Source organism: Aspergillus vadensis (genome assembly GCF_003184925.1).
Source record: "Aspergillus vadensis CBS 113365 unplaced genomic scaffold BO88scaffold_6, whole genome shotgun sequence".
Lineage (NCBI taxonomy): Eukaryota > Fungi > Ascomycota > Eurotiomycetes > Eurotiales > Aspergillaceae > Aspergillus > Aspergillus vadensis.
Genome location: NW_020292044.1, coordinates 986,893 through 1,010,967, shown reverse-complemented (window position 1 = coordinate 1,010,967; position 24,075 = coordinate 986,893). Strand labels below are relative to the sequence as shown.

At 50.2% G+C, this 24,075-nt stretch overlaps 8 protein-coding genes across 8 annotated transcripts; 2 read left to right on the top strand and 6 right to left on the bottom strand.

Annotated features, from left to right (window-relative positions):
- Positions 1 to 1,098: 1,098 nt before the first annotated feature.
- Positions 1,099 to 7,949, top strand: BO88DRAFT_486557 (putative SNF2 family helicase; the record flags this gene model as incomplete). The annotated part of the gene is made up of 5 exons (XM_025712462.1): positions 1,099 to 1,540; positions 1,592 to 1,736; positions 1,788 to 2,522; positions 2,574 to 7,430; positions 7,509 to 7,949. 5 exons carry the CDS (start codon positions 1,099 to 1,101, stop codon positions 7,810 to 7,812), a joined length of 6,483 nt encoding a protein of 2,160 aa, XP_025565040.1. The 3' UTR covers positions 7,813 to 7,949.
- Positions 7,950 to 8,207: 258 nt separating this feature from the next.
- Positions 8,208 to 9,543, bottom strand: BO88DRAFT_403401 (complex I 24 kDa subunit family protein). Its single transcript, XM_025706351.1, has 3 exons — positions 9,376 to 9,543; positions 8,954 to 9,244; positions 8,208 to 8,877 (listed from the first exon to the last, which is right to left on the bottom strand). Exons 1-3 carry the CDS (start codon positions 9,496 to 9,498, stop codon positions 8,482 to 8,484), a joined length of 810 nt encoding a protein of 269 aa, XP_025565039.1. The 5' UTR covers positions 9,499 to 9,543; the 3' UTR covers positions 8,208 to 8,481.
- A 195-nt stretch (positions 9,544 to 9,738) lies between these two features.
- On the bottom strand, positions 9,739 to 10,498 carry BO88DRAFT_403400 (uncharacterized protein). Its single transcript, XM_025706350.1, has one exon. The coding sequence runs from the start codon at positions 10,466 to 10,468 to the stop codon at positions 9,872 to 9,874; it is 597 nt and encodes a 198-aa protein (XP_025565038.1). The 5' UTR covers positions 10,469 to 10,498; the 3' UTR covers positions 9,739 to 9,871.
- Positions 10,499 to 10,675: 177 nt separating this feature from the next.
- On the bottom strand, positions 10,676 to 12,008 carry aah1 (adenosine deaminase). Its single transcript, XM_025706349.1, has one exon. The coding sequence runs from the start codon at positions 11,827 to 11,829 to the stop codon at positions 10,756 to 10,758; it is 1,074 nt and encodes a 357-aa protein (XP_025565037.1). The 5' UTR covers positions 11,830 to 12,008; the 3' UTR covers positions 10,676 to 10,755.
- A 530-nt stretch (positions 12,009 to 12,538) lies between these two features.
- Positions 12,539 to 13,805, bottom strand: BO88DRAFT_335749 (NAD-dependent epimerase/dehydratase family protein; the record flags this gene model as incomplete). The annotated part of the gene is made up of 4 exons (XM_025702867.1): positions 12,539 to 12,686; positions 12,752 to 13,451; positions 13,509 to 13,693; positions 13,762 to 13,805. The coding sequence occupies 4 exons, from the start codon at positions 13,803 to 13,805 to the stop codon at positions 12,539 to 12,541; spliced, it is 1,077 nt and encodes a 358-aa protein (XP_025565036.1).
- Positions 13,806 to 14,641: 836 nt separating this feature from the next.
- BO88DRAFT_486553 (uncharacterized protein) lies at positions 14,642 to 15,874 on the top strand (the record flags this gene model as incomplete). Its single annotated transcript, XM_025712461.1, has 3 exons — positions 14,642 to 15,169; positions 15,231 to 15,395; positions 15,458 to 15,874. 3 exons carry the CDS (start codon positions 14,642 to 14,644, stop codon positions 15,872 to 15,874), a joined length of 1,110 nt encoding a protein of 369 aa, XP_025565035.1.
- Positions 15,875 to 16,629: 755 nt separating this feature from the next.
- On the bottom strand, positions 16,630 to 22,393 carry BO88DRAFT_384891 (putative DUF814 domain protein). Its single transcript, XM_025704721.1, has 5 exons — positions 22,298 to 22,393; positions 22,161 to 22,229; positions 20,509 to 22,097; positions 18,858 to 20,455; positions 16,630 to 18,287 (listed from the first exon to the last, which is right to left on the bottom strand). The coding sequence occupies exons 1-5, from the start codon at positions 22,328 to 22,330 to the stop codon at positions 16,831 to 16,833; spliced, it is 4,746 nt and encodes a 1,581-aa protein (XP_025565034.1). The 5' UTR covers positions 22,331 to 22,393; the 3' UTR covers positions 16,630 to 16,830.
- Positions 22,394 to 22,615: 222 nt separating this feature from the next.
- Positions 22,616 to 23,693, bottom strand: BO88DRAFT_403396 (coatomer subunit zeta). The gene is made up of 2 exons (XM_025706348.1): positions 23,277 to 23,693; positions 22,616 to 23,206 (listed from the first exon to the last, which is right to left on the bottom strand). The coding sequence occupies exons 1-2, from the start codon at positions 23,639 to 23,641 to the stop codon at positions 22,966 to 22,968; spliced, it is 606 nt and encodes a 201-aa protein (XP_025565033.1). The 5' UTR covers positions 23,642 to 23,693; the 3' UTR covers positions 22,616 to 22,965.
- Between the last annotated feature and the right edge of the window lie 382 nt (positions 23,694 to 24,075).

The following is a 24,075-nucleotide window of genomic DNA, read 5'->3' as shown; positions in this document are numbered from 1 at the left end:
TCCTCCTAAATGGATTTCTGCAAACCATGCAATCTAAATTTCTACACCCCATATAAATAACTGCTATCAACATACACATGTTCATACCAGCTTATATTAGTAAGTGAGTACTTCCCTAACTACTCATCAAGAACCCGAAGACATGTGTTTTGTTTCCTAACTAGACTACTACATACTAGTTCCCCAGTACCTACTACTATCTCATCGATACCATCATCTTATCTAGTATGTATCACACTCTTCCCTTGTCATTACTTAACCCAAGGATGTTGGTAGTTAGTATTCCCCAGACTAGTAATGGTAGTAGTCTTTAGTACAACCTCTTGCCTTTGATGTCTCCAATGTACATGGTCAACATTGCCTTCCAATCTATTTTACTGATTTGGTTATGTTTTTTTCTCTTTGGATTCAAATTGCGTGTATATGTGCTAAATAGGCTGGGTGGTAGCTGTCTAGGACGCTGGATACTGAAATACCGTGTACTAGTAGTTCATTTTCCTGTCTGATTAGTGTGTAGCTAGCTACGTCCTGAGGTGGTGAGAAGCCATAGTCTACTGTTTGCCATGCACCAGTGGCACATCTATGAGTAGACATCTATAGTAGACAGCATAATGCACGACAAGGCAGAGGCCTGCTTATATTGTATCTAGATAGTCTTGCTATCACTCCGTCTACTCCCATATCAAGCAAACCACTCTCAAAAACAACACAATACAAGCCCTCCATAGTTCCTCGCCGTGCACGTCTCGCCATGGGTTCACTTGTTTTCCAAATCCCCCCTACAACAAAAACCATCTCGTGAAGATTCACAAACAAGCAGCACACCATGGCGACAGCCATTCACTAGTAGGAAAAGTTTTCACAAGCCCACACACGGCCTTTCCCCCCAAAATTTCCTCTGCCATGTTTCTCTTGTGTTATGTCCTTTTCCTACCTATCTCTCCTCCATCTCATCTTTCACCTTGTATCTCCTCCACGTGACCTTTCTTGACCCTATCTTCACCTTCCATCACAGCATTCGTTAAGGTGCTTCTGAAGCTCTAAGTCTTCGTTTTTATTGTTCGAACCTTCTCATAAAGATTTTCTGTAGTCTTTCAAATGTCTTCTTCTCTGAAGAGAACCCTGTCCTGGTCGTCGGCTCTTCCGACGCGTCCTTCGAAACGGATGGCGCAGGAGATGCCCGAAGATGATGCTATTCTTTCTTCGGACGAATATGATTCAGATATCATGGAGATTGAGCGTGACGAACGTGTCTATCCTTCTAACGAGGACGAGTACGACGAGAATGGTCTTAATCTTATGTTGCCTGAAGTAGTCAGGTCCCAGTTGCCGTCTGGTCCTCGATCTCCGCGGACCCAGCTCGCTTTGCATCTCCCTCCCCTCCATGACCTCAACGACATCTATAAGTCGATCACAGAAAAGGCAGTGGAGCTGGGATTCAACCGAGTATTGTCTCATTTGGGCTCAAGGCGCCTTCGCATTGCGACGGTCTGCTCCGGCACTGAGTCCCCTATTTTGGCTTTGGAAATGGTTCAGAAGCGTGAGTGATCTGACATTAGCCTCGTCTATATCGAAACTAATTTGTCTGTAGATCTGCAGGAGCAGTTCAATATGACTTTCGAATTCCGTCACATCTTCAGTGCTGAGATCGACCCTCTCAGACAGGCGTACATCCAGCGAAACTTTCGTCCACCTCGCCTCTTCCGTGATGTGAGGGAACTCAATCGTCGTGTAGCGTAAGTAGAGCCCTCACTTTCTGTTGTTCAGGCCTAATTCGATCGCACTAGCCAAACTGCGTATGGGTCTTTGGAAAAGGTTCCCAAGAATCCTGATATCTTGGTTGCCGGATTTTCGTGCGTGGATTTCTCAAATCTGAATAACAAACGGAAAACACTTGATGATAAAGGTGAGTCGGGAGGGACTTTTTGGGCCATTATCCGGTACGCCAAAGCCTATAGGCCTCCCTTGATCATACTCGAGAATGTCAAGAGCGCTCCATGGAAAAAGATCCAGACATACTGGCAGGACATTGACTACCATGCCACTCACCTCGACGTTGACACAAAGGCATACTATCTGCCACAAACACGGGAGCGAGGATACATGCTCTGTGTCGATAAGAAAGCCATGGACAAAGATGAATTTTCACGATATCAAATAGGTCGTTGGTCACGCACCATGACTGAATTCAGGCGCCCCGCTAGCTCTCCAGCGGGCATGTTCCTTATTGACGCAGATGACAAGAGGCTCGAACAAATCGAGACCGATATGGCGGCACGCGCAAAGCAGACTCGTAAACCGGTAAATTGGGAAAAGTATCAGGCCCGCCATCTGTCTTACCGTCTGGATAACGCTCTCGGTGACAAACGCCCAGTAAGTAAATCGCAGGACGATGGCAGTTGTCAGATGCCCGACTTCTGTTGGAGAAAATGGATGGCGTCCTTGCCAGAGCGCATTTGGGAGACTTTGGACATGAACTTCCTGCGCAAGATGACAGAAGGTTACGATATGCACTTCAAAGAGTCAGTGGCAATCTCCTCTCTAAACAGCTGATTGAAACTGACCTGTATTAGGAGATACATCGAACTCTCACAGGGGATCGAACGTGAGATAGATGTACGGTCACCAGGAATCGTTGGGTGCATCACTCCATCCGGTATCCCATACATTTCGACCAGAGGCGGCCCTCTCTGTGGTCTCGAGTCGTTGGCATTGCAAGGATTGCCTCTCGACCGACTTCTACTAACACGTGAAACCCAGCGTGAGTTGCAAGACCTTGCAGGAAATGCAATGACCTCTACGGTCGTCGGTGTAGCAATCCTTTCTGCATTGATCAACGGACATAGAATTCTAAAGCCAGGCCAAGGCGCACCCATCGGAAAAGCATCATCTCGCAAGAACCACCGTGTCTTGCCTCAAGACGGTCATTTGATGACACCACATGACATACAGCTCACCTGTGCTGCTCGCACCGATATTTCGCAACTCCAGATGCGGGCAGCAAGCAGTGCAAGATACTGCGTCTGCGAGAGACAGACTAACATAAGCCTGGGTATCTTGAGATGCACCTTATGTCACCACACGGTCTGCTCCGAGTGTGGGGGTAACCCTTCACATGCTTTCGAACGCTATGATGATCTCCACCGCACCATGCCGTTGGACTTTGTCAGTGAACTCAATCGTGATTTGCCAGCTAGATTAGTGATTTCTGGCATTTCTTCGGATTGCTATGAGTCTTTGGCTCGCGACACGTCGTTGAATTGTCCTGCGTATGTCTGGAAAGATTTTTTGGATATAATTGAGCCAGCTGTTGGCGATGAACTCCGGATCCTGACTATCAAGCGGAGCGCGACCTGGACCATCCATTATGAAGGCAAACACACTTTCTTGCGTCTGTTGATCAGTGCGTCCAGCATTGAATGGAACTTGTTTGCCAAACCTCCAAAGGATACTCCTGCACTTTGTCTGATACGAGAGATCCTGTCGAAGCCAATCGCTCGCATGACACCTGTGTCTGCGTCACTTTTGGAAGGAGATTGGGAAATCTGTGGGCCTCTGAGCTCCAGACGGACGCTGTATTTCTCCGGATCTGGCGAGAAAGTCGATTCTCATGAAGTTAAATGTGGCCTTAATACTGCAGAGGCTATTGGAACAGATCGTTGGACGGAAATTCAAGTCGAAGGTCCCGATTCAGCGGTGGCCGGCCTGGAAGCAGACATCCGGGGGACGTATGATCTTCTGCCAGACTGCGGTACGGCACACGCTTCACTGCACAAAAGATCAGGTGGTGAGTACGATCGCCCGGTATTCCTCTTCCTGGACCCGACGAAGCTCGGGGATGCAAACAAAGATTTTTTCGTATTTGCCTGGGACCATGAACGTGTTCGCGGTTACGAACAGAGAAAGACCATCGCAGAGGTGTCCCACTCATGGCGTTCAATTAAAGCAAGCGAGGTTCCACAGCCCGTTCACATCTACTTCCGGCAATGGATTAGAGCTCCCAAGGTGGCCCTGAACCTGTACCTCCCTAGCGCACCTATCTCATGCCAAAGGTTGAATGAGGCGACCAACATCACGATTTCCCGATCAGGGTGTCATGAGGCTAATATTCCTTTGCTCTCATTTAAAGCAGAACCAGCAGCCATGGAGGTGCTTTGGAAGAAAGAATCGTGGGAGATCATAAACCCAATAGACTCACCATCCTTGCTTCAGGACCTCTCTTGGCTCCTACAGAAGGCGGCAGTTATCTCAGGCTTTGAGGACTGGAACGCAGTCTCTGCCACTGAGACCCCTGGTGATGACGGTAACTCGACATGCACATGTGTGCCGCTGAAACCGCGCATAATATGGGGCCGTGACAATAGAGGACGAGTCATGGCATATGAAGATCCATACGATGCAGCTCTCTATGAGCGCCAGGCGAAAGCAAGGCCCCCGCCGTTCCTGATCTTCCGGAGGATCGATGAGCAGGGCCTAGCTGACTTGCGCGTCACTCTCAACGTCCAGTACCTATTGCATCAGGCGTATGATAAGTTGGTGCAAAATAGTGTTGTCAAAGACGTGTCGTTTCACTGGCGCCTGGTCCCGAATTCGTTCGACAGTAGAAACGTCATGTTTCCCAAGTTCAAGCTTACAGACAACAAGACAGACATCGCAGCTCCTCAGCCGCCTAACTTCCGTCTGGCTCTGCGGCCGGAGCAACTGAGATCACTATCGTGGATGGTCCGGCAAGAAGATGATGATGTCCCACCGTTCACGGAAGAAGAGACGGAGGAGGCGCTGCTTCCATCGTTGATGTGGCGCGCAGAGGGGCGAGTCACCAGTCAGAAGGTTATTCGAGGTGGTGTCATAGCTGATGATGTTGGTTACGGAAAAACAGCCATCACCTTAGGCTTAATCGATACGCAGCATGGAAGGGAGCGCCTGCCAACCCCTGCGGAAATTGACGGGTTTATTCCGTGCAAGGCAACTCTTATCGTTGTGCCGCAAATCATGATCCAGCAATGGCAATCTGAAATCTCCAAGTTTCTGGGTTCTAGATTGAAGGTCTTGGTATTCGCCCAGGCGGGTTCATTCGCAAAAGTGTCCATAAGTGACGTTCGGCGGAGTGACATCATTCTAGTATCCTGGTCAATCTTCAACAACCCAGCATACTATGAAAAGCTCCAGAAATTCACAGGCACTCCTCAGGCTCCCAAAAAGGCAGGGCGAAATTTTGACGCATGGTTTAAAGACGCTCAAGTCGCACTGAAAGAGCAAGTCCGAATTTTGACCAGCCAGGGTCCAAGCGCGCTTCTCGCGTCGATTCGTCTTAAGCGACAAACCATCAAGGGTTCTCAGACACATCTCACATATTGCCCGTCCCGGCGCCTCCGTGGTAGTCAGTACGTCAAAGGCAACCACGCGTCAGAACAAGAGGGCCATGAGGTATTTGTGGAGATATCGAGTGGTGAGGATACCGAGACAGAAGACGAAACCGACACCCAGATTCTGAGATCGAAAACGGACCAGTACCTCAAAATCAAGAGCTATGAAAAAGATGAGTTGGCTGAGGAACCTGCAGTAGAATCAGACGATGACACTCAATATGAAGATTCTGCGACGGAGGACAAGCAAGTCCGACCAGGTCTTCCCAAAACAGCTGGCCGAAAGGCGAAAAAGTGGGACGACCGAAAGGTGTTCAACATAAGCAAAAGCAGAATTCAGGATTGGGGGGCCGTCAGAACCCCGTTCCTTCATATGTTCTCTTTTGATCGTCTTGTCATAGATGAGTTCACATATGCAGACCCGGAAAGGCTCAGCCCGCTCCTCTCACTCAAAGCTCGATCGAAATGGGTACTGTCAGGGACACCGCCGCTTAATGATTTTGCCGACGTCAACGGCATTGCACCTTTCCTCAATGTGCATCTCGGAGTAGACGAGGATGACCGCCGATTACAAAACAAATATGTCAAGCTGCGGCTCAAGCAGCGCTCTGCTGCGGAAGCGTTCCAAGCGTTACGGGCACCCTATAGCCAAGTATGGCACGAACGTCGACACAAGCTAGCCCAGAGGTTCTTGGACCGGTTTGCACGGAGAAATGTCGCTGATATTGACGAGATCCCATCGTCAGAGCACATAATTGTGGTCCAGCAATCACCGGCAGAACGAGTAATCTATCTGGAACTCTGGAGGCAGATTATGACATACAACCGCCAGCTCCGTCGAAGTGGCCGAGGAAGATTCAGCAGTGACCAAGTCAACCGGTTGGACGAGATTATTGGAACAAGTTCAACGGCCGAAGAGGCGTTGCTCAAACGTTGCTCATCCCTAGCGCTTCATGATCGATGGAACGAAGACGGCAAGCCGGAGCTAACAACATGCGCATCCCTGATCACCACCAGGGAGGAACAGCTGGGTGATCTCAAAGACGAAATGAATATGGAATTGAAGTTGGCAGCGTGGCTCTACTGCCGTTTTGAATTTGATTGTGAGCACCTTGACAACTTCATCGAAAAGTTCTTCGAAGACGATTTTGGTGATATGGCCATCACCCGAGAAGTTTATTCTTTCTTGAGAAAAGCATTCGATGCATCGGACGCTGATGACTGGGTGTACTTCTTTGATATTCCTGAAGAGCAAGTGCCAGGTGACAAAAGCAGCTCGTCTGATGCAGAAAACGATAGCGATAGCAGTGAATCGGTGGCCAACGATGACCTCGATAAGTCTTCCAAGCCCAAGGTCGCCAAGCAGAGCAACCAGCAAACCCAAGCCAAGAAAACCAGCGGCAGTGAGCATCCTGGAAACGACAACGATGACACAGACGTTTCGCTTCCCAAGAAGCCCGAGCGAGCTTGCGAAGCCGAACCAATTCTGAGAGAAGCCATAACAGCCATCCAGAGGCTCATCGGGGAATGGGCACTGCGCAAAAGCGCCATTAGATTCCTCTCAGCTGTGCAGCTTTTGCTAACAGGTGCTGGACTTCCGGAATGCAATGCTTGTTACTGCGGGTTGCAAGATATCGAGAAGACAAATGTATCAGGCTCGTGCGGCCATACTCTGTGCAAGGATTGTGCTTCTAAAACGTTGGCCAAAGAGGAGTGTATTGTGTATGGATGCCACGGCCCAATAAAGAAGTTCAATATCATCGCAGGATCCATGCTCGGAGAGGGTAGCGTCGATGAGAGTGCAGAATACGGCGGTAGCAAGTTGGACAAACTGATTGAGATCCTCAACGGGATCCCCAACGACGAGCGGGCCCTGGTCTTCATACAATATCCCGAGCTCATCGAAGTCGCGTCCAAGGCACTGGATCTCGCCCAGATAAAGCACACAGCGATCTTAACGACAGACCGCAAGTCAATGCAAAAGATCGCGGAATTCCAAGAGGCAAGCTTGCAGGAAGACAAAGTGTTGATCCTGAATCTTGGAGGGGAGATGGCTGCCGGATTGTAAGTTGCCCTCCCACCCTCCCTGCCATCCCCCCTCTCCTAGTGTTGTAGTAGCTTGTGCCTAATGTAAATCCGCAGGAATTTTCAATCGGCAAACCACGTTATCTTTCTATCTCCTATGAACGCCGAGACACAGTATGATTATGAGTCCGCAATGACCCAAGCCATCGGACGGTCCCGGCGATATGGGCAAAGGCGTCACATTCACGTCTATCACCTACTGGCCAAGCACACAATAGACGTGGACATCTTTCAACAACGCCGAGACAAGATATTGATAGAAAGGGACGGCAAGGCCGAGCTCGTGGCTCACGGAGAAGCCTTGGATGGCAAGGTGATCAAGTGTGAGGGGCCGCCCTTGGTTTTTAACGACGCGTTTTGAGTGTTTGGAAAATCTCGTGCAGTGAGTTCAGTGAATGGTAGTGCGCGAACTTACCTGGCTTTCCGCCTTGCAATTTGGTTTAGCGAAGGGCCGTGTTCATATTTGGTGTGTGCGTATTTGTCAGTGTTAAGTTCATCGAGTCACTGTGATTAGGAAGATTGAATTTGTGTTTCCCAGATAGCAAGACGCAACCGTAGTTCACAGTCCACGTGAAGTAGCTCCAGATAGGAAAGTGCATGTCCAAGATATTCATGACCAAATCGGGCAGAAACACCACCAGCAAATCAGTCAGACGCTCTTCTCTTATCTAAATTAGTAGTCCAAGGGCTGCAGTAACTACCTCATACCTCAGCACCGCAGCCCAAAAACAGGATCAAGGGTATGGATACTGAAATCCCATTTAACATTGAAAAGAACTGCATTGGTTACTGCTAACGAGATCCTCTATGGTAGTTGACATCAATCCCACCATATCCGACTTTCCCCCTACGCAAAAGAGAGAAATCAGAAACAACGTACTGTACATAAGCGTTACCTGGTGGCCCGTCCAGTTTCACCAACCAGGGCAGAAAAGGAAAAAGGAAAGGGGGAACATGACAGGAATTGGAACCATCCAGCACACGGTATCGAAACTATATTGTCTGGCTCAAATTATAGGTTTATCTTCATTTATTGTGTTTGCTCGTCCAAAGCCCCGTCCTTTCTCATCATCGTAGCCGGGTCCCACACGGGCTCGATCAGGTTGGTCAATCCCGCGCTGTTCTCGCATGTGTCTCTGCCGCTCAGAGGACCCGGAGCGGGCACCTTGACCGTCTGACCAGCCTCGGTGGCCGTGGCGGACTCCTTGAGAGCGGTGAGCAACGACTTCATCGATTCGGGGGTAAGGTCCTCGTAGTAGTCGTCGTTGATCTGGACCATGGGAGCGTTGACGCAGGCACCCAGGCATTCGACTTCGACGAAAGTGAAGAGGCCGTCTTCGGTAGTGTGTCCGGGGGTGATACCCAGGTGTTCCGTGATCGCCTGGACGATCTTGTCGCTACCGCAACCACCGAGCTGGCAGGGTGTCTGAAATGGCTTGTCAGCGATGACGAAGACGAGGGAAGGTATGGCACGCGAGGTAGGGGGGTCTCCAATTTCATACCGTCGTGCAAAGCTGAACAAAGTACTTGCCAACCGGTTCACGGTTGTACATGGTATAGAAGGTTGCGACTTCGTAGACACGCATGGGGGGCATCTCCAGGAGACGGGCGACCTCGTTCATGACGCTGATGCTGGTGTAGCCGTGCTGGCGCTGACCAACGTCCAGGACCGGCATGACAGCGGCCTTCTTGTACTGGGGGGGATAGCGCTTGAGGATCTCATCGATGAGCTTGAGGTTTTGCTCGGTGAACTTGAACGGAACATTCGGGTTGTTATCGCCTTTGTTGCGGTGCTGGACGAAGTCAACTGGTTAGCAATGACACCCTCGCAAAAGATATGGCTTTTTGACGCGCAATTGGCAAGCGAGATAATATCCGACATGCCGCCAAATCCGAGTTAGCCATAAGAGTGCTTGGGACGTACCACGGCAAGGGAGTCGCTGAAGCGTTGCGGACCAGCCGAGAAGGGTCTGAATTGGGTCTTGGGGATCTGCTGGAAGAGCTGGCGGCCAGTCCGCGGGACGGCGGGGAAGAATTTGGAAGCCATTGCTGGCAGAGGAGAGGGGACTGAGGGTATGGGGAGGGGATTGGAGGTCTTGATCTGATGGATTGAAGGTGAACGACCGACTTGGAGTCGAAGAGGCGTTTTGCGGGAGCTGCGGCTGACCAATCAGCGCCGACAGATTACTCCCGCCTTGTGCCAATGAACGACCCTCTCGACGGCTTTTTTGCAACATCACAGCTTCTTCAACACCATCAAAAATTCATAAAAATAATTCATTCGTCTTTAATTTGGCTTGCAGATTTATTAGTACTAACAACAGGCACCTCCACGACTCAATCTCTCTAAAACGCCATCGTGACACATAAACCGACCGGGCCTATAACCCAGCAACACATCCGACATCCCCAACCGCCCATTACACATTTTCCATCTTATACACCTCATACGCGACCTCCTCATACGGATGAGCCTTGATCAATGCCTCGACTGCCTGCAGCATAATCGACCGTCCCAGACACATCACCTCCACCTTCATCTCCTCGACCGTCTCGACCGTCCCAACTTCACCAATGGCAGGGTTCGCACCCTCAGACGGCAGAAATTGACCTTGACCGGGCATCTGAAAACAGCATTTTCTGTACTTGCCCCCGGGGAAAGTTCCCGCTCCGGTCGCGAAGACGGCATCTTTACAGGCTTCGAGGTCGGAATGCGGGACGAAGAAGACGAGTTTGTACCGGTCGGGAATGGGAGCAGCAGACATGGTTCGTTTCTGGTAGGTTCGAAGATAGGAGATCTTCTCGACTGTGGGGAGGTTTGTGTTGGTGATGCTCGTAGATGTAGGTCGCGTAGAGTGTGCTTGTAGAGACACGGAGAGCGGAGATCTGGGTGGTGATGATGATAACGACGATGATGAGAATGTCCGGGACAATCTGTACGAATGAAAGTTGCGGGAAACCCGTAAGATGGGCGTGCGGGGGATGCAACAGGCCAGCGGGGAAATGGTTGGTGGCATCTTGCAGGGTAATAGTAAGGAGTAGTATACTCTTTGTGTCTATCGCTATTGGATTCAATGTCTGGTGTTTGATGCGCCGCGGGCCACACTTCATCTTAGTCATTGGCATGCGATCAGATAAATTCAACTATAGCCCACTATATACAGACTCAAATACTACCAAATAAGCTACCATCTACACTACAATTTGTAATTAGTAGTTAAGATCACGCTTTATTTAGATATGCATCTATCATCTACTCATTACACCAAACTCATAACCCCATCAATACCATCAAGTGACAAACCTAGGCCAAATGCGCAAACTTTCCAACATGGTCCTCGATCCTCCTAACCAACTCCATCTTCCTCTCCTCCTCAATCCAACTCTCACTCACACTATTCACCGCAATAGTCTTCCACTCCGAAACACTCAACCCAAACGCCTCCTGCACCGCACAATAATTATCCAGAATATAACCCCCAAAGTACGCCGGATCATCACTGTTAATGGAGAACTTGACCCCATTGTCCAAGAACTTGCGAATCGGCACCTCCCCAACTTCCTTCACACACTTCAACTGCACATTCGACAACGGACAAACCGTCAAGAGAATGCCCTCCCTCGCCACTCTCTCCATAAGCACCTCATCCTCCACCAACCGAATTCCATGATCAATACGACTGGCGCCCATCTCCAACGCCGTACTAATATACGTCGGATCACCCTCCTCGCCCGCATGAGCCGTCAACCTGACGCCCCTCTCCCTAGCCGAGGCATAAATCTCCCTAAACATATCCTTGGGCGGGCCAACCTCAGATGACGAGTACCCCAGCCCATGCACAACCTCACTTCCAAAGTGTCCATTCTCCAGAATCTTCTGGTAGGTCTTCTCCGCCGAGTCAACCGGCAAATGCCTCACAAAGCAGAGAATCAACTTGGTCGAGAGACCCAGCTCTTTCTCGGCGCGCTCACACCCCGCCACGAACCCCCGCACGATGGTCTCGTACGGAATGCCGCGGTCCTGGTGGACCTGGGGATCGAAGAAGACTTCGGCGTGGTGGACGCCGTCGGCATGCGCTTTTTGGAAATAGGCCCAGGCAAGATCGGAGAAGTCGGACTCGTGGTGCAGCACGGACATGCCGATGAAGTAGAAGTGGAGGAAGTCGTCGAGCGAGGAGAAGTTGCCGTACCGGGCGGTAAGGGTGTCGATAGAGGTGTATTCGGGGGTTTGGGGGAGTTGGACGTTGTTTCTAGAGGCGAGCTCGAAGATTAAGTCGGGGGTGAGGCAGCCCTCGAGATGGACGTGGTGTTCACATTTGGGCAGGCCTTGGAGGAAGGCGTGCCAGTGGGATTCTTGGGGGGTGTTGAATTGGCACATGTTGTAGATGTCTCTTTAAAGTAGGGTGTAACAAGTATAGTGGAAGATAATGTTCATATATAGAAGAATAATCACAAACCCACAAGGAAAAAACCGAGGACACCACAACCTTATAAAGCAAACCTCACAACCATCCAAGAAATGACTTTGAGTATCTATCCCAAAGCGGTACTCCGTCCGAAGCAAGCTAAAAAGTGGAGCGCAGATTGAGTCAAATGATAAAATCCCGCAGCCAAACAGCGATTGTTCCTGAGGCCCCACTCCGTGCCCGGTGGGTGGATTCGTCAGGCCACGAGACAACGATAAGCTTCTTTTTTTCTTGCCTTACGTTTCTCTTCTTCTCTGCGCCGCACCTTTCCCGCCACGCTGAATCAGCACAGCAAACATAGATAAGGCCAGATGCAAAATAGGTATAGTTTTAGTTAAAGTTTGGGACACACGAGTTGAGTTACTATTAGTGTGCTAAAGAGTTCTTGTTACAAGAAAAGAAATAAATAATATTATTCAATAGACTGAGTAACTATACAGACATGGCAGTATGAAATACTGTAATCCTTGAGTCTGATCCTAAAAAAGTATCATGATAGGACTAGGGCGCAGTAGGTAAACGTCAAAGCAACTGAGAAGAGTTCTAGTGCGAATGGATGATTTCTTCAGCTGGCTATGTCGGATATTCTTCGACTGCCGTATATGACACCTCTCCATAGACCTATTTCTTCAGGTACTTGGGGATCTCTCGCCCACTGGGAGGATGTTTGATAAACTCATTCAGCTCAGTGCTGAACGTGCTCTCCCACTCCTCGGCATGGGATGGCGCCCATCCCAAGTTGCGAGCGAGTACAGCCTTTGTACGAGAGCTTTTTGAGAGAATAAAGTGTCAGCAATCACAGGAGTACGTAAGAAGAAGGTGAAAAAGACATACTTTGACGCAAAGCCAAGTTCAGCACTAGATGTGTTGCCAAAAACCCATTTCTCGCCTGCTTCCTGAATAGTGATCTTCGCCACCTCACTGGAGGGGAAAACGCCCAACTTATGGCCGGCCTTAGCCAAATTTTCCGAGAACTCCAGGTGAGAGTGCTCTCCAGTCTCACAGAAATAGATTCCCTTTCGACCAGAGGGGATCTTGATGCCTCGGAAAATGTGCTGAAGCAAGACTAGGTGTAGGGCTGCCAGGTCCTCAATATGCACGTGGTTCCAGATGGTATCTCCCTCAGAAACAACACTGCAGCTGCCTGTACGAAGTGCATCCGCGATCATGGTTGGAAGCTGCATGGAAAAGCGATTAAATGGCCCACTCCCAAGACCAAAAATCGTTGGTGCCATTACAATGTAAGTAGTCACACCAGCGGCCTCGCCTTCCTCAATCACGGCAATGTCAGTAGTCCGCTGGAAGTATGTTTCACGGGATTCGCGATATTTCTCATATGAGTAAATATCCTCTTCATCGGAGAAGACATGGGTATCAATATACCCCTCTGTATACGGGCGATCGCTCAAGTTTGAGGTTCCGGAGATCTGGATATAGTGGACATCGGCGTTCGTAGTCTGGCGCCGCACACCTTGCCCCCTAATCAGGGCTTTCGCAGAGGGAGTATGCCAGCCAGCACCAGCATGAACAATAACTGTGATCATGTCAGCAGAGCTTTTACATGTGGAAAGGAGGATTCTCATTCACGTACCGTCGAAACCTTTACCAACCTCTTCCAGTCTATCCAGCTCGTCGAAGCTTGAGAATAATTCTGGAGATACACCCAACTCCCTTACTTTTGTAGCCTGTAATTCAGATCGAACCAGGGCTGATACTTTTAGATTAGCAGCCCACGTATCTTTGGTCCTGAGGATGGCAGACAATACTGAGCCTCCGCTGCAAAGGGTTTCAGTTAGCAGTCTTCGTTTTTAGTCCAGTGATATTTCAGAACTTGGGAATCTTACATATAGCCGGAAACCCCGGTTATGAGAAGAGTCCGCGATTCCATAGTATGAAGATGAAGTAGAGAAGTATCGAAAGAAGAGGGTTTCAGTAAGATGAGTTCCTTATAGATTCAAATCTGAAAGAAGAATGAAGACCTAAATCTTACTGTTCTTATATAGAAGAATATTCAGATCATTGTATTCAAATCCCAAAGTCATTAAATGGTATTTCTAATAATCTATAATCGATGACAATTATTCGAGTTCAATAACACTATGGCTCTTGTTCCCTATGTTGCTTGCTACCTCCGAACATAGTAGGATCCATTGAATTCTCTCGGATGCGGATGAACAACTTCCACCTTGAAGTCATCAATGTTCGGGAGTACGGAGGTTCAGAATCCGATTCCGTTTGCTACCTAGACAGCAAGACATGACCCCTTATGGAAGTGGCAAGTCAAGAGAGTGAACTTCCACCATGAGAACTGGCGAGTCAAGAGTCTTGACATGGCAACGACCCACTATCAAGTAACTTTATAACAGTACAGATTTTGGGGTGACCCACTATCGAGTCAGAAGTTTCGACGTCGCGTTAGACTAGCCGGTTCCGGCCCAGCTCAGGGCTACTCCGGAAGCTTCCGGCCATATACCTAATGCTTCAGCTGGACCTAGTATATGAACTATAGCATGAGGAATAGACAATAGTGCAACGAAATGTGGATATCCCAAAATATGTATAGGTACATCTTATGCATTTTGTGCTTTCTTTGCCGATCATCATATACTACTATGTCTTCAAGATCCATAAACCAAACTTGATACTACATCTAATAGCATAAATAGCCACATCAACCCCCCTGTAATTCTCATAAACCATCAAGCTTAATAGCAACTCTACAAAATGTTGTCTAAGCTGACTTATCTTATCCTTCCTTTCTGTCTCAGCGCTGCTGCGCTGAGCACCCAGAAATGCCCACCAGTCAAGGGCATCCAAACGTACCACACCACGCCCCAAGATGGCCAAGCAGACGGCCAATTCACCTCATGCGACAACTTCTTCGACAGTCCCAAGATCCAGGGCATCAATACTTCCTCCTACGACTGGTGGTACTTCGATGCCATTGGCATCGACGGCGTGTCTTCTCTTGCCGTCGTCTTCTTCGTTGAGGCGAATCGGTCTGGCTTCACCGTCACCGAAAACTTCACCAACATGGACTTCATCCAAATCTCCGGCACTTTCCCCAACGGCACTGTCTTCAGTGACTTCCTGTTCGCCGACAATGCAATGGTGTCCACCAACGGTGATGGATCCAGCGGTCTGTGGAACAACACCGGTATCTCGTGGGCTGGCAGCCCCGATCTTCAGGACTATGTCCTGACCCTTGACGCCGAGGACCTGGGATACAAGGGATCCTTCTCTCTGCATTCGGTCAGTATGAAGCATGATCTGCTATGAGTTCAAGTAGATGCTAACAGATCAACTTCCACAGATCGCTCCGCCCCACTACCCTTGCAGCCCCAAACGAGGCAACGTCTCCCTGGAGGTTCTACCGGGAGTCGGCTGGGCCAATGCTGTCCCTGATGCCGAAACCACAGTGAACGTGACCATCTTCGGATCCGAGTTGAGCTTCGTGGGAACGGGCTACCACGATAAGGTGCGCCAAACCCCCATCCCTCCCCCCTTCAACCGAAACATATACCTAACAACAGACTCCAGAACTGGGGCGTCACCGGCTTCATGAACAACGTCGGCAGTTGGTACTGGGGCCACGCACGCATGGGCCCCTACTCGCTCGTCTGGCTTGACGCGCTCGACCCTGATTATAACGAATACGCCAGTGGTTACGTCGCCTATCAGGGCCAGATTCTGGTTGCTGAGTGTGATAACATGAAGGTTCGCCCGATTGGTGAGAATGCTACTTTCCCTCCTACTTCTGAGTCGCTTCTCCCCGACGGATTCAAGATCACGGTTGATGTGCCTGAGTTGGGGCTTTTGGAGGCGCAGCTCACCCCCAACTTGGCTACTTTGACTAAGCCTGGCTATGGTCGCTGGATCGGTTCCGTCAATGGTTCGGTTAATGGTGTTACCTATGATACGGGTGTTTCTGGGTTTGAGATGTTTGATTTCTTTTAGAGGATGGGTGGGATGTAAGATGCGTTGGGAAGCCACCTGGCTAAATAGACTGAATTTGTGGCATGGGGCGATGGAAGGTGGGAGAGGATCAAATAAGAACTTGTACAATACAATGTATCTTAGTGGAAAATGAGGGTTATAGACTAAATCCTGTATTTATAAAACTATATTCACATAATCATCTTGTTAGTTTGAAGTGAGCTACTCAGTACTTCCGAGATTTCTGCTGTGTTTCTATATCTATCAATACAATGGAGGTTACAGCTAGATCGGAGCAATTGCACTAAACAATTGATTTAAGATTCGTAGTAAATATTCTACTAGGGAAATAAAAATCAATATAAAACTAAAAATTAGTACCAAACTAATACAGATCTATAATTTCTATGTAAAAATAAAATCTAGGCCTAACTAGATAATCCTAATCCCAAAGCAGCTAGCCGGGCCTAGTGAGAAAATTAGCACACTAGACCCGGTGACTTGTGGAGGCCGCACCGTTAAATTCGCAACTAAGGCCCGGAATCACGCCGAGTCGGAGACGGCCGATGCAGGCAGCCGGAGAACGGAGATTTGCACACACACATATGATAGTTAGTTTATTTGATATGGGTCAGAACTCAGAAGATAGAACTACTCACAGATTCGACAGATAAGGCTTTCTAGAACATCGGTATTCTTCGGATCGGTTGTTCAGCCCTAAACCTTATGTTGATATCTACTACTGGGTATTATCAACATGCATGCACATCAACTTTATCCATCTGAACGCTCAAACTGATATTAAAACTCGTGCTAGTAATATTCTAACTGCGATATCCATGCTAAATTCGTAAACAGTCCCATGATTCTTCTTCTAATCATCCCAGCCAGTTCCTCAAATATAGCAAGTACTATGTATGTGAATGGCCCAAAATGTGATCTATGATAATCCTCCGAGGGTAAGAAGTTGTGAGTTATTATACCCGGAGTTCCGCTCCGGCGGCTTTACGCAACCGGTTCATGACAGCAGCGGCCAGATCTCCCTGATGATCAGGCACACCCTCGACGTAAATGACGTCCACTTCCATTTCATCCATGGCCCGTAGAGCCGAGAACAAGCCCTGTGCGATCGACTTGACATCCGTGCCGAGGTGGCAGTCGAAGGTCTCCTTGGTTGCAATGTGCCCGTTGACTTGGTCGCTCACCGGGACGGAGAATCCTACTAGCTCGTCTACGAGCGAGGGGATACGCTTCAGGCTCTTTTGCATCTCATCGGCAGACAGCAACCCCAGTCCCCGCTTCCAGTGTTGCGTGCGGACCACTCCGATCATGTGTGCTCCGACTGCTGAATCTTCCAGGTCCTTGCGAATGTGTTTCGCGACGGCTTCCTCGTCGGAGCCGGCTTCGAACAGTACCACGCGCGCCTTGGGCGAGTAGTGTCGGTACTTCATGCCCGGTGCTCGTGGGGCCTCCTTCGCATCTAGTGTGCCGTCATGGTATCCAACCTGTACATTCTCCCACCCTGGGCACGTCCGCAGCTCCTCGATTCCAATTCCGCCCGGTCGAAGAATAGCCGGAGGGTCGGACAGTCCATCGACAACCGTACTCTCCACGCCTACGCCACAGGGACCACCGTCAAGGATCAGCTCGATGCGACCTTCAAGGTCATGGAATACATGTTCCGCCGCCGTCGGGGAGGGCTTAGTGGATGCGTTGGCCGAGGGAGCCGCCAGTGGTCGATCCGTTACATGAATCAACAAGCGTGCAAGCGGGGACGAGGGCATGCGCACGCCAAAGGTCGTAAGCTTGGAGGTGACTTCGGGAGCAAGAGGAGAGCCGGAGGGATTAGGGAGAAGGATTGTGAGAGGACCGGGCCAGAAGCGGGAAATGACCGAGTCGTAGATGGGTGGGATAGCGTTCTTCGCAGTGGTAGTCCTGCGCGATGGGCTTTCCTGTGTGGGGTTGAGTAACCGCTCCAACATCCCCAGCGAATCAACATGTATAATCAACGGGTTATCTGACGGCCTCTGCTTCGCCTTGTAGATCCCTTGTACTGCATCGCTTCGCGTCGCATCTGCACCCAGTCCGTACACTGTCTCTGTGGGGAAAGCAACGGGGATATCGCTGGTTCGGAGAAGTTGCGCCGCGTTCTCGATGGCGGCCGCTTCCGGGGTATGGTTATCGCGTTCGTTGGCCCACCACTCTGCGAGGGACCGGTCTCCGGGGCCTTCGTTGTTGAGACGGCGAACCGATGCGATTCGGGTGGAAGCTTTCGGCGACATGGTTGCTGTTGCTGGAGCGGTGGAAGCGGATCTAATGAAGCTGCGCGGGAGACCGCGAGCAGTAAGGCGAGAGAGGAATAGAACCAGATTGGCAGGTGATATTCGTTCCCCGAACAGAGCAGAGGAACGAGCGATCGTGGGGTGAGTCACGGCTTGTAGATTAAAGCGATACAAATTTCTCGGTAGTGGGGGGGAAGAGGAGAACGGGTATCGCGCGTTTCGAGGTTATTCGGTCATAGGCAAATCCTGATTCGGGGACCTCCTGTCAGGCTGCTCCACCAGGTGTGTACGGCCCGAGCGATTGCTGCCAGACGAATGAGCAATTGGCGACTAGGATGTATGCTGGTTTGCTGAACTCTGTATGTCAGAGAAAAAAAGTGCAGATCGAATGGAAAATCTTCGCGATGACGTCGATTGGCGTGACTAAGCAGCGCAGTCCAGATTCGGCCATTTCTCTAGTTTCCATCAATGCTTTAATTGTACGTCGAGAACGCACTGGAAGAGATAGACAATATGTCTAGATATGCCTCGTTTGCATAGTGTCCACTATATGCATATGCTGTGATCGCCTATAGCGTCACAGCTAACCAACTAATACAGTCATACTCTGGTGTTTTCCCCCAAAGTACCTTGTAGATCATCCACCATGTAGATCATAGGAAACCCAATCCTTATGTCCAGCCTCTATTTCTTCTTCCCTCCCTTTCCTCCCTTGTTTCCACCACCGCCACCTTTGCCTTTGCCCTTGTCACCTCCGCTAGGTGCTGGCCCAGCCATAATGCGCACCTTACCGACAGGAACGCTATTGATGACCTCCGTGTCCTTCCACATTTTGATCAGATCTCCTTCCTTCGCGCGGAGCTTCTCAGCGGTGGCACGATCGATTCCAGCATCTTCGGCGTGTTCCTTCTTGACCTTGCCTGTTGTAGTTTCGGCAACCCAGCGTCCGATGATCTCCTTGACAGCCTTGCCCTTCTTCACGGTACCCGGCTGCAACTTGATGCGATACTTGTACCGACCCAGGGCGGCCCAAGGAGCGCACACAGGAATAGCAGCCAGGATTTCATCTTCCGGATGAGGAGTTCCAATCAATGCAGGAATCCACTCCATGTCTGCTGCCTCTGCTGCGGCAGTTTCTTCGTCGTAGTCATCGGCACCACCCTCAAAGAGAGCCTGTCGTTTCCGCTCTGCTTCCGCCGCGCGTTCATGCTGTGCTCTGCGTCGTTTCTTCGCTTCTTCAGCTTCTTTCTGACGCTTAGCCTTTGCTTCAGCTTCTGCAGCTGCCTTTTCGGCTTTGGCACTCTTGGCACCTAGCAAGCGTAGAGCCAGTTCCCGATCCTCCTCATCCTGATCAGCGTACTTGGCTGCGGCCTTCTTTGCTTTGCCTCTCTTACCCCGAGTTGGAGCTTGCTTGGTGTTGGCAGATTTGGCAGAGGTGCCATTCGCTGCAGGTCCATCCAGCTCTGACGCTCTTCCCTTCCTAGCCATTCGTCTTTCTCTAGCTGAGAGCTGTCGATCATCATCTTGAGTCTGTGGCGATATCGCGCTCTCGTCCTCGTCCTCACCCTCAGCTGGCTCTTCCTGGGCGCTTTGCTCGTCTTCATTGTTGCCGTTCGGTTCTTCGGCTTCGTCCTTGTTTTCCTCGTCAGCTCCCTCATCAGCCTGGGCGTTCTGGGATTCGTTCGCCGCAACCGATTCTGTCTGGGTAGGCTCTGACGACCCGCGTTGCAACGGGTTCCTAGCTGGGATCGCAGCATCGTCCTCTTGTTCCCCTTCAGACTCGCTGCTCTGCTCCTGCTCCTTCTCCGCTTCAGTTGGTTCCTCGGGCTTAGTAATCTGCGCCTCTTGCTCGACGCGCTGGCCCTCAACTTCCTTGTCGGCTTCCTGAGCTTCCACAGACGTTTCCGTAGCCACGGGTTCATCGAAACGGTGTAGCTTATGGTTCCGAAGACTTTCCTTGCTCACTTGGAACATGACACCAAATCCTAGAACGAGCTGTGAAGGGGCCAGGAAGTTCTTCTCACCCTTTATAAGGAACTCGCCGGTGGGAAGGAGGCCTCCCGCGTCAGCAGTCTTGCTAACTTGACTCGCGGTAACCCAGTATGCTGACATGATTGCCTTGGAATCCCAGGCGCTGGACGTAGCCACGCAAAGATTACCGGCTTGCGAAAGGGTGCTTGGGGGAATGGGTGCGTTGGGTGAGTTCGATCGGTTCTTAACGATCATCGGCGTAGCACCTTGTAGATCGGCGTGCACAAATACATCGCCCTTCTTAAGGTATCGGCGGTAGAGAATCTCGCTTTGCATCGCATCGCGGCCACTGTTCAAGTTAGATCAGACCAAACTCTGCAGACCTGGTGATAAAATACATACCCCAAGACCAAGTATCCTTCCGACGAGATGAAGAAGAGGAACTTCTCAAACCAAAAAGTCTTTCTAGCAGGCCGAAGAACCTGCTTCTCCTGCTTCAGACCCTTTTTCAAGTCCTGCGTCACCTTCTTCTCGTGACTCTTGAGCGCCTTGGTCGAGGACTGCGTTGTCTTCTGCTCCTTGACGGCAGCCATTTTCTTCTGTTCATAATACTGCGTTGCGTTCGCCCAGGGAGAAAGACCGAGATCAATGTCAATTGTCAGCATGTTGTTTGACTGTTTTTGGGCCTTTGCAGCCTCTTCCTGCTCATCATCCGACTCAGACTCATCGTCCGAGAACAGGTCCTCGCCTTCGTCCTGCTCTTCGCCCGACTCTCCAAGCATCAAGGTTATTGTGTTCTCGTAGAGCTTCAATGGCAGCTTGATGATATTGGCCACTGGGTTTCCTCTGCCTTGCTCCATCTCAATGAGACGGGCAATTTCGACCCAGTCCATACCCTGAGCAATCAGGCCATTGACTGCGTCCATCGCTTCTTGAACCCGGTAGACATTATCTTCGATTGCTCCTGCCTTGCGAATATGCAATTCCTGAACCTCCTTGAGAGCGCCAATGCGCTTCGCATGTTCCTGTCGGACAGCCTCAAGCTTCCTCTTTGCAGTCTCTTCCCGCTCCGTAAGCCGCGACTCCAACTTTTGCGTTTCAATGGACGAGAAGTACTCGTCAACAGTCGCGTTGAAAGACGGGTACTCCAGAATAGTAACACCCGGCTTGCCCTCAAACTGCTTAGGCTTAAATGGGTGGAAATCTTCATACAGATACCCCGGTTTCCGCGCAGCGTCCTCCTCACCCTGAGCTGGTGAGTCCGCAGACGGACGAGTATCCTCCTTCGCAACGATATAACCCGGATGACTCTTCTCCGTAGCCAGCTTATCCGTCTCAACCTTCGCCGCCTCCAGCACATGCACAACCTTCGTCAGAAGCGCCTCATCCTGGAGAACCTCGTCGAGCGGGGTAGCGGGGTCCAGCTCCTTCACAGCAAACGCATGGTCCAACAACAGGGGCGGATACTCCGGGAAACCCTGGGACAAAGCCTTGCGAAGCACATCCGCATTCTTCTTCTTGGACTTCTTCGGTGCACTGCCCTCCTGTGAAAAGAGGGCCTTGGCTTTCTCCACCGTCTCCTTAACTCTCTCCCTTGTGATATCCGGAACACCGTGATAATTCTGCTTGTTGGTCACCGTATACTTGACTCCGACGCGAGTCTCATCCTGTCCCTCGCCAGCAGGTACCTGCCGGAACAGCGCGAGGATATTGTACTCGCGATCGGTGATGATGATGTTCCCGCCGGCAAAGAACTCCAGGAACATGTGGTACATGCCATCGCTGAAGGAGAAGTCGATGATTCGATCCGTGCCGATCTGTTCGATGGAGGTGATTCGGCGAGATTTGAGGAACTTGCGCATGCGCGTCACGAAGGGCGTGGGCGCTGAAGCAGTCGCTCGGGAGTATTGAGTGACATGGCAGCGGAAACCGGAGTCGACGACGAGTTGTTTGCGGTGGTCGGGTTTGGCGACTTTGAAGAGGAAGATGCGCTGGATGGATTATGGATGAGCTTGCTTGGAAATAACTCTCATATTTAGAAGGGGCTAACATACCGAGGAGAGATCGTAGATGTTCGAAACTCGCAGATTGACTATCTCCGATGCAAGTTCCTGGGAGATGACCTGGCAGTTGTTGTGTAAGTTTCGTGCGCGGCAGTTGCGAACGGTGGGGTGTTGCTCGGGCTTCTCACCTTGACATCCAAGGACGAGAATCTCTGCTTCATCTTCTGGAGACCTTTTTCCTGTTTCCCCGAGGAGCGAGGCTGTTGCGCTGGGTTGATGCGGTGGTTCAAGAGTTTTGCAGAGTGACTCCGAACTTGCGGGCGTGACGTATGCGGGGCGCTTTTTCGCCTATGGATGGCATTGCTTTCCATGACTGTCCATTGCTTTCACCTTATCGGCTACTAGTAGTAGTTAGTATATACTACAATCATGTCCACTTGCAATGCAAGTTGTATTGCAATATGGGTCTGCATGCAAATTAAGCATATTCTCTTTACTAGTATGATGCTTAGTTCATTCTTGCTGTAATTTGGTTGTCGCCCGTCCGTTATATATATAGTACGAGCCTCTAGACGATCTCTCACCATCCCAGCTAAGACGCACAATGTTTCGCAGCAAAACACCAAGGAGTATCTCTATAGGTACCTCAAGCCTCTGCAACAAAAAAATGCGGGGGCAAATAGTAGTAGTAAGAATGTTAAAAATGGACATGATTTCCACAATGAGCAAGCAATGCGCACAAATACCACGCCAGGACCAGCCAGATTAGATAACAGAAAGACATGACATGAAGAGAATAAAGATGAAAGCACATCAGGATGCATCAAATAGAGAATTGCAGAATCATCAACGTCAATTACATCTGCCGCAACCCCTCCGCCAGACGCCGCTTTCCAAGCTCCCAGGCATTCATCAGACCTTGTTCGGACAAGTCGATGCTCTTCAAGTTCGGTGCATCTGGAGCAGGAGCGCGGCTGACGCGGGAGGCGATCAGCACTGGGTCGGTTTCCAGAATGATTCCATCGTCGATAATCTCATCGATGGCCAGGGCGACCAGGTCGTAGTTCTCGACGATTGTGCGCTTGTCGGTTGCGCCCCTGAGGAACAAAGTAAGTTAGCTCAATTGATCTATCCCTATCTCACTTGGGTAATAGAGGCCATGCATACTTGAACAAGATTCCCAAGGCATCTCTTAGAGACAGAACCACGTTGTACAACAGCACTTCGTTCTCGTCGGCACTTCCCACCACATAGAGCATCACATCGCTCTCCATCTTGAAGACGACTATCCGGTTGTCGTAGAGGATCACATCGCTGGTCTGCTTGTTGGTCTTTTCGAGGAGGCCTTGTTCGAATGCCTTCTGCTCTTTTACGGTAGGGTAGGGGTTCGCTCCGGGGTAATCGGTCGAGTTGGGGGCAGCACCGGCCGGGGGATGAGGAGGGGAGTAGTACTTGGCGAAGATGCGAGAGCCATCGTCGGCCGACATGAGAAGGACGGCATTGACGGAGAAAAGCGAAAGAGAGCCGGGCATGGTGGGCAATGGTTCAGGGATGTCGGTTTGGTTAACGTGGTGACAGCTCCGGGGAGGCTACAATGAGACTCCAACTATTTACCGTCAAGCTGGCCGCAATCCGGGCGCCGCTCGAACTTTGTTCCGGGGTATACGGGAGGGACATCAGCCACGTCTTTTGATTAACCTTTCAATTTAATCAGGTGAGAGAGTCGGACAATTTCACTTGTATAAATCTAGCATCGCTTTTTTGGTACTCTGACATCTAGGTACTATGTTGGTTATAGATTCATATTTACTTACTGGCTCTATAATACAAAGGTCTAGACAACATCATTAAACAACAAAAAAACACAAGACAATTTCACTCGGGGATCGAGGTATATAGACCATAGGTATGTTCATCATATAAGGAGGGGCATAAACAAGCAAAGCAGATTCGTCGCGTCCAAGAG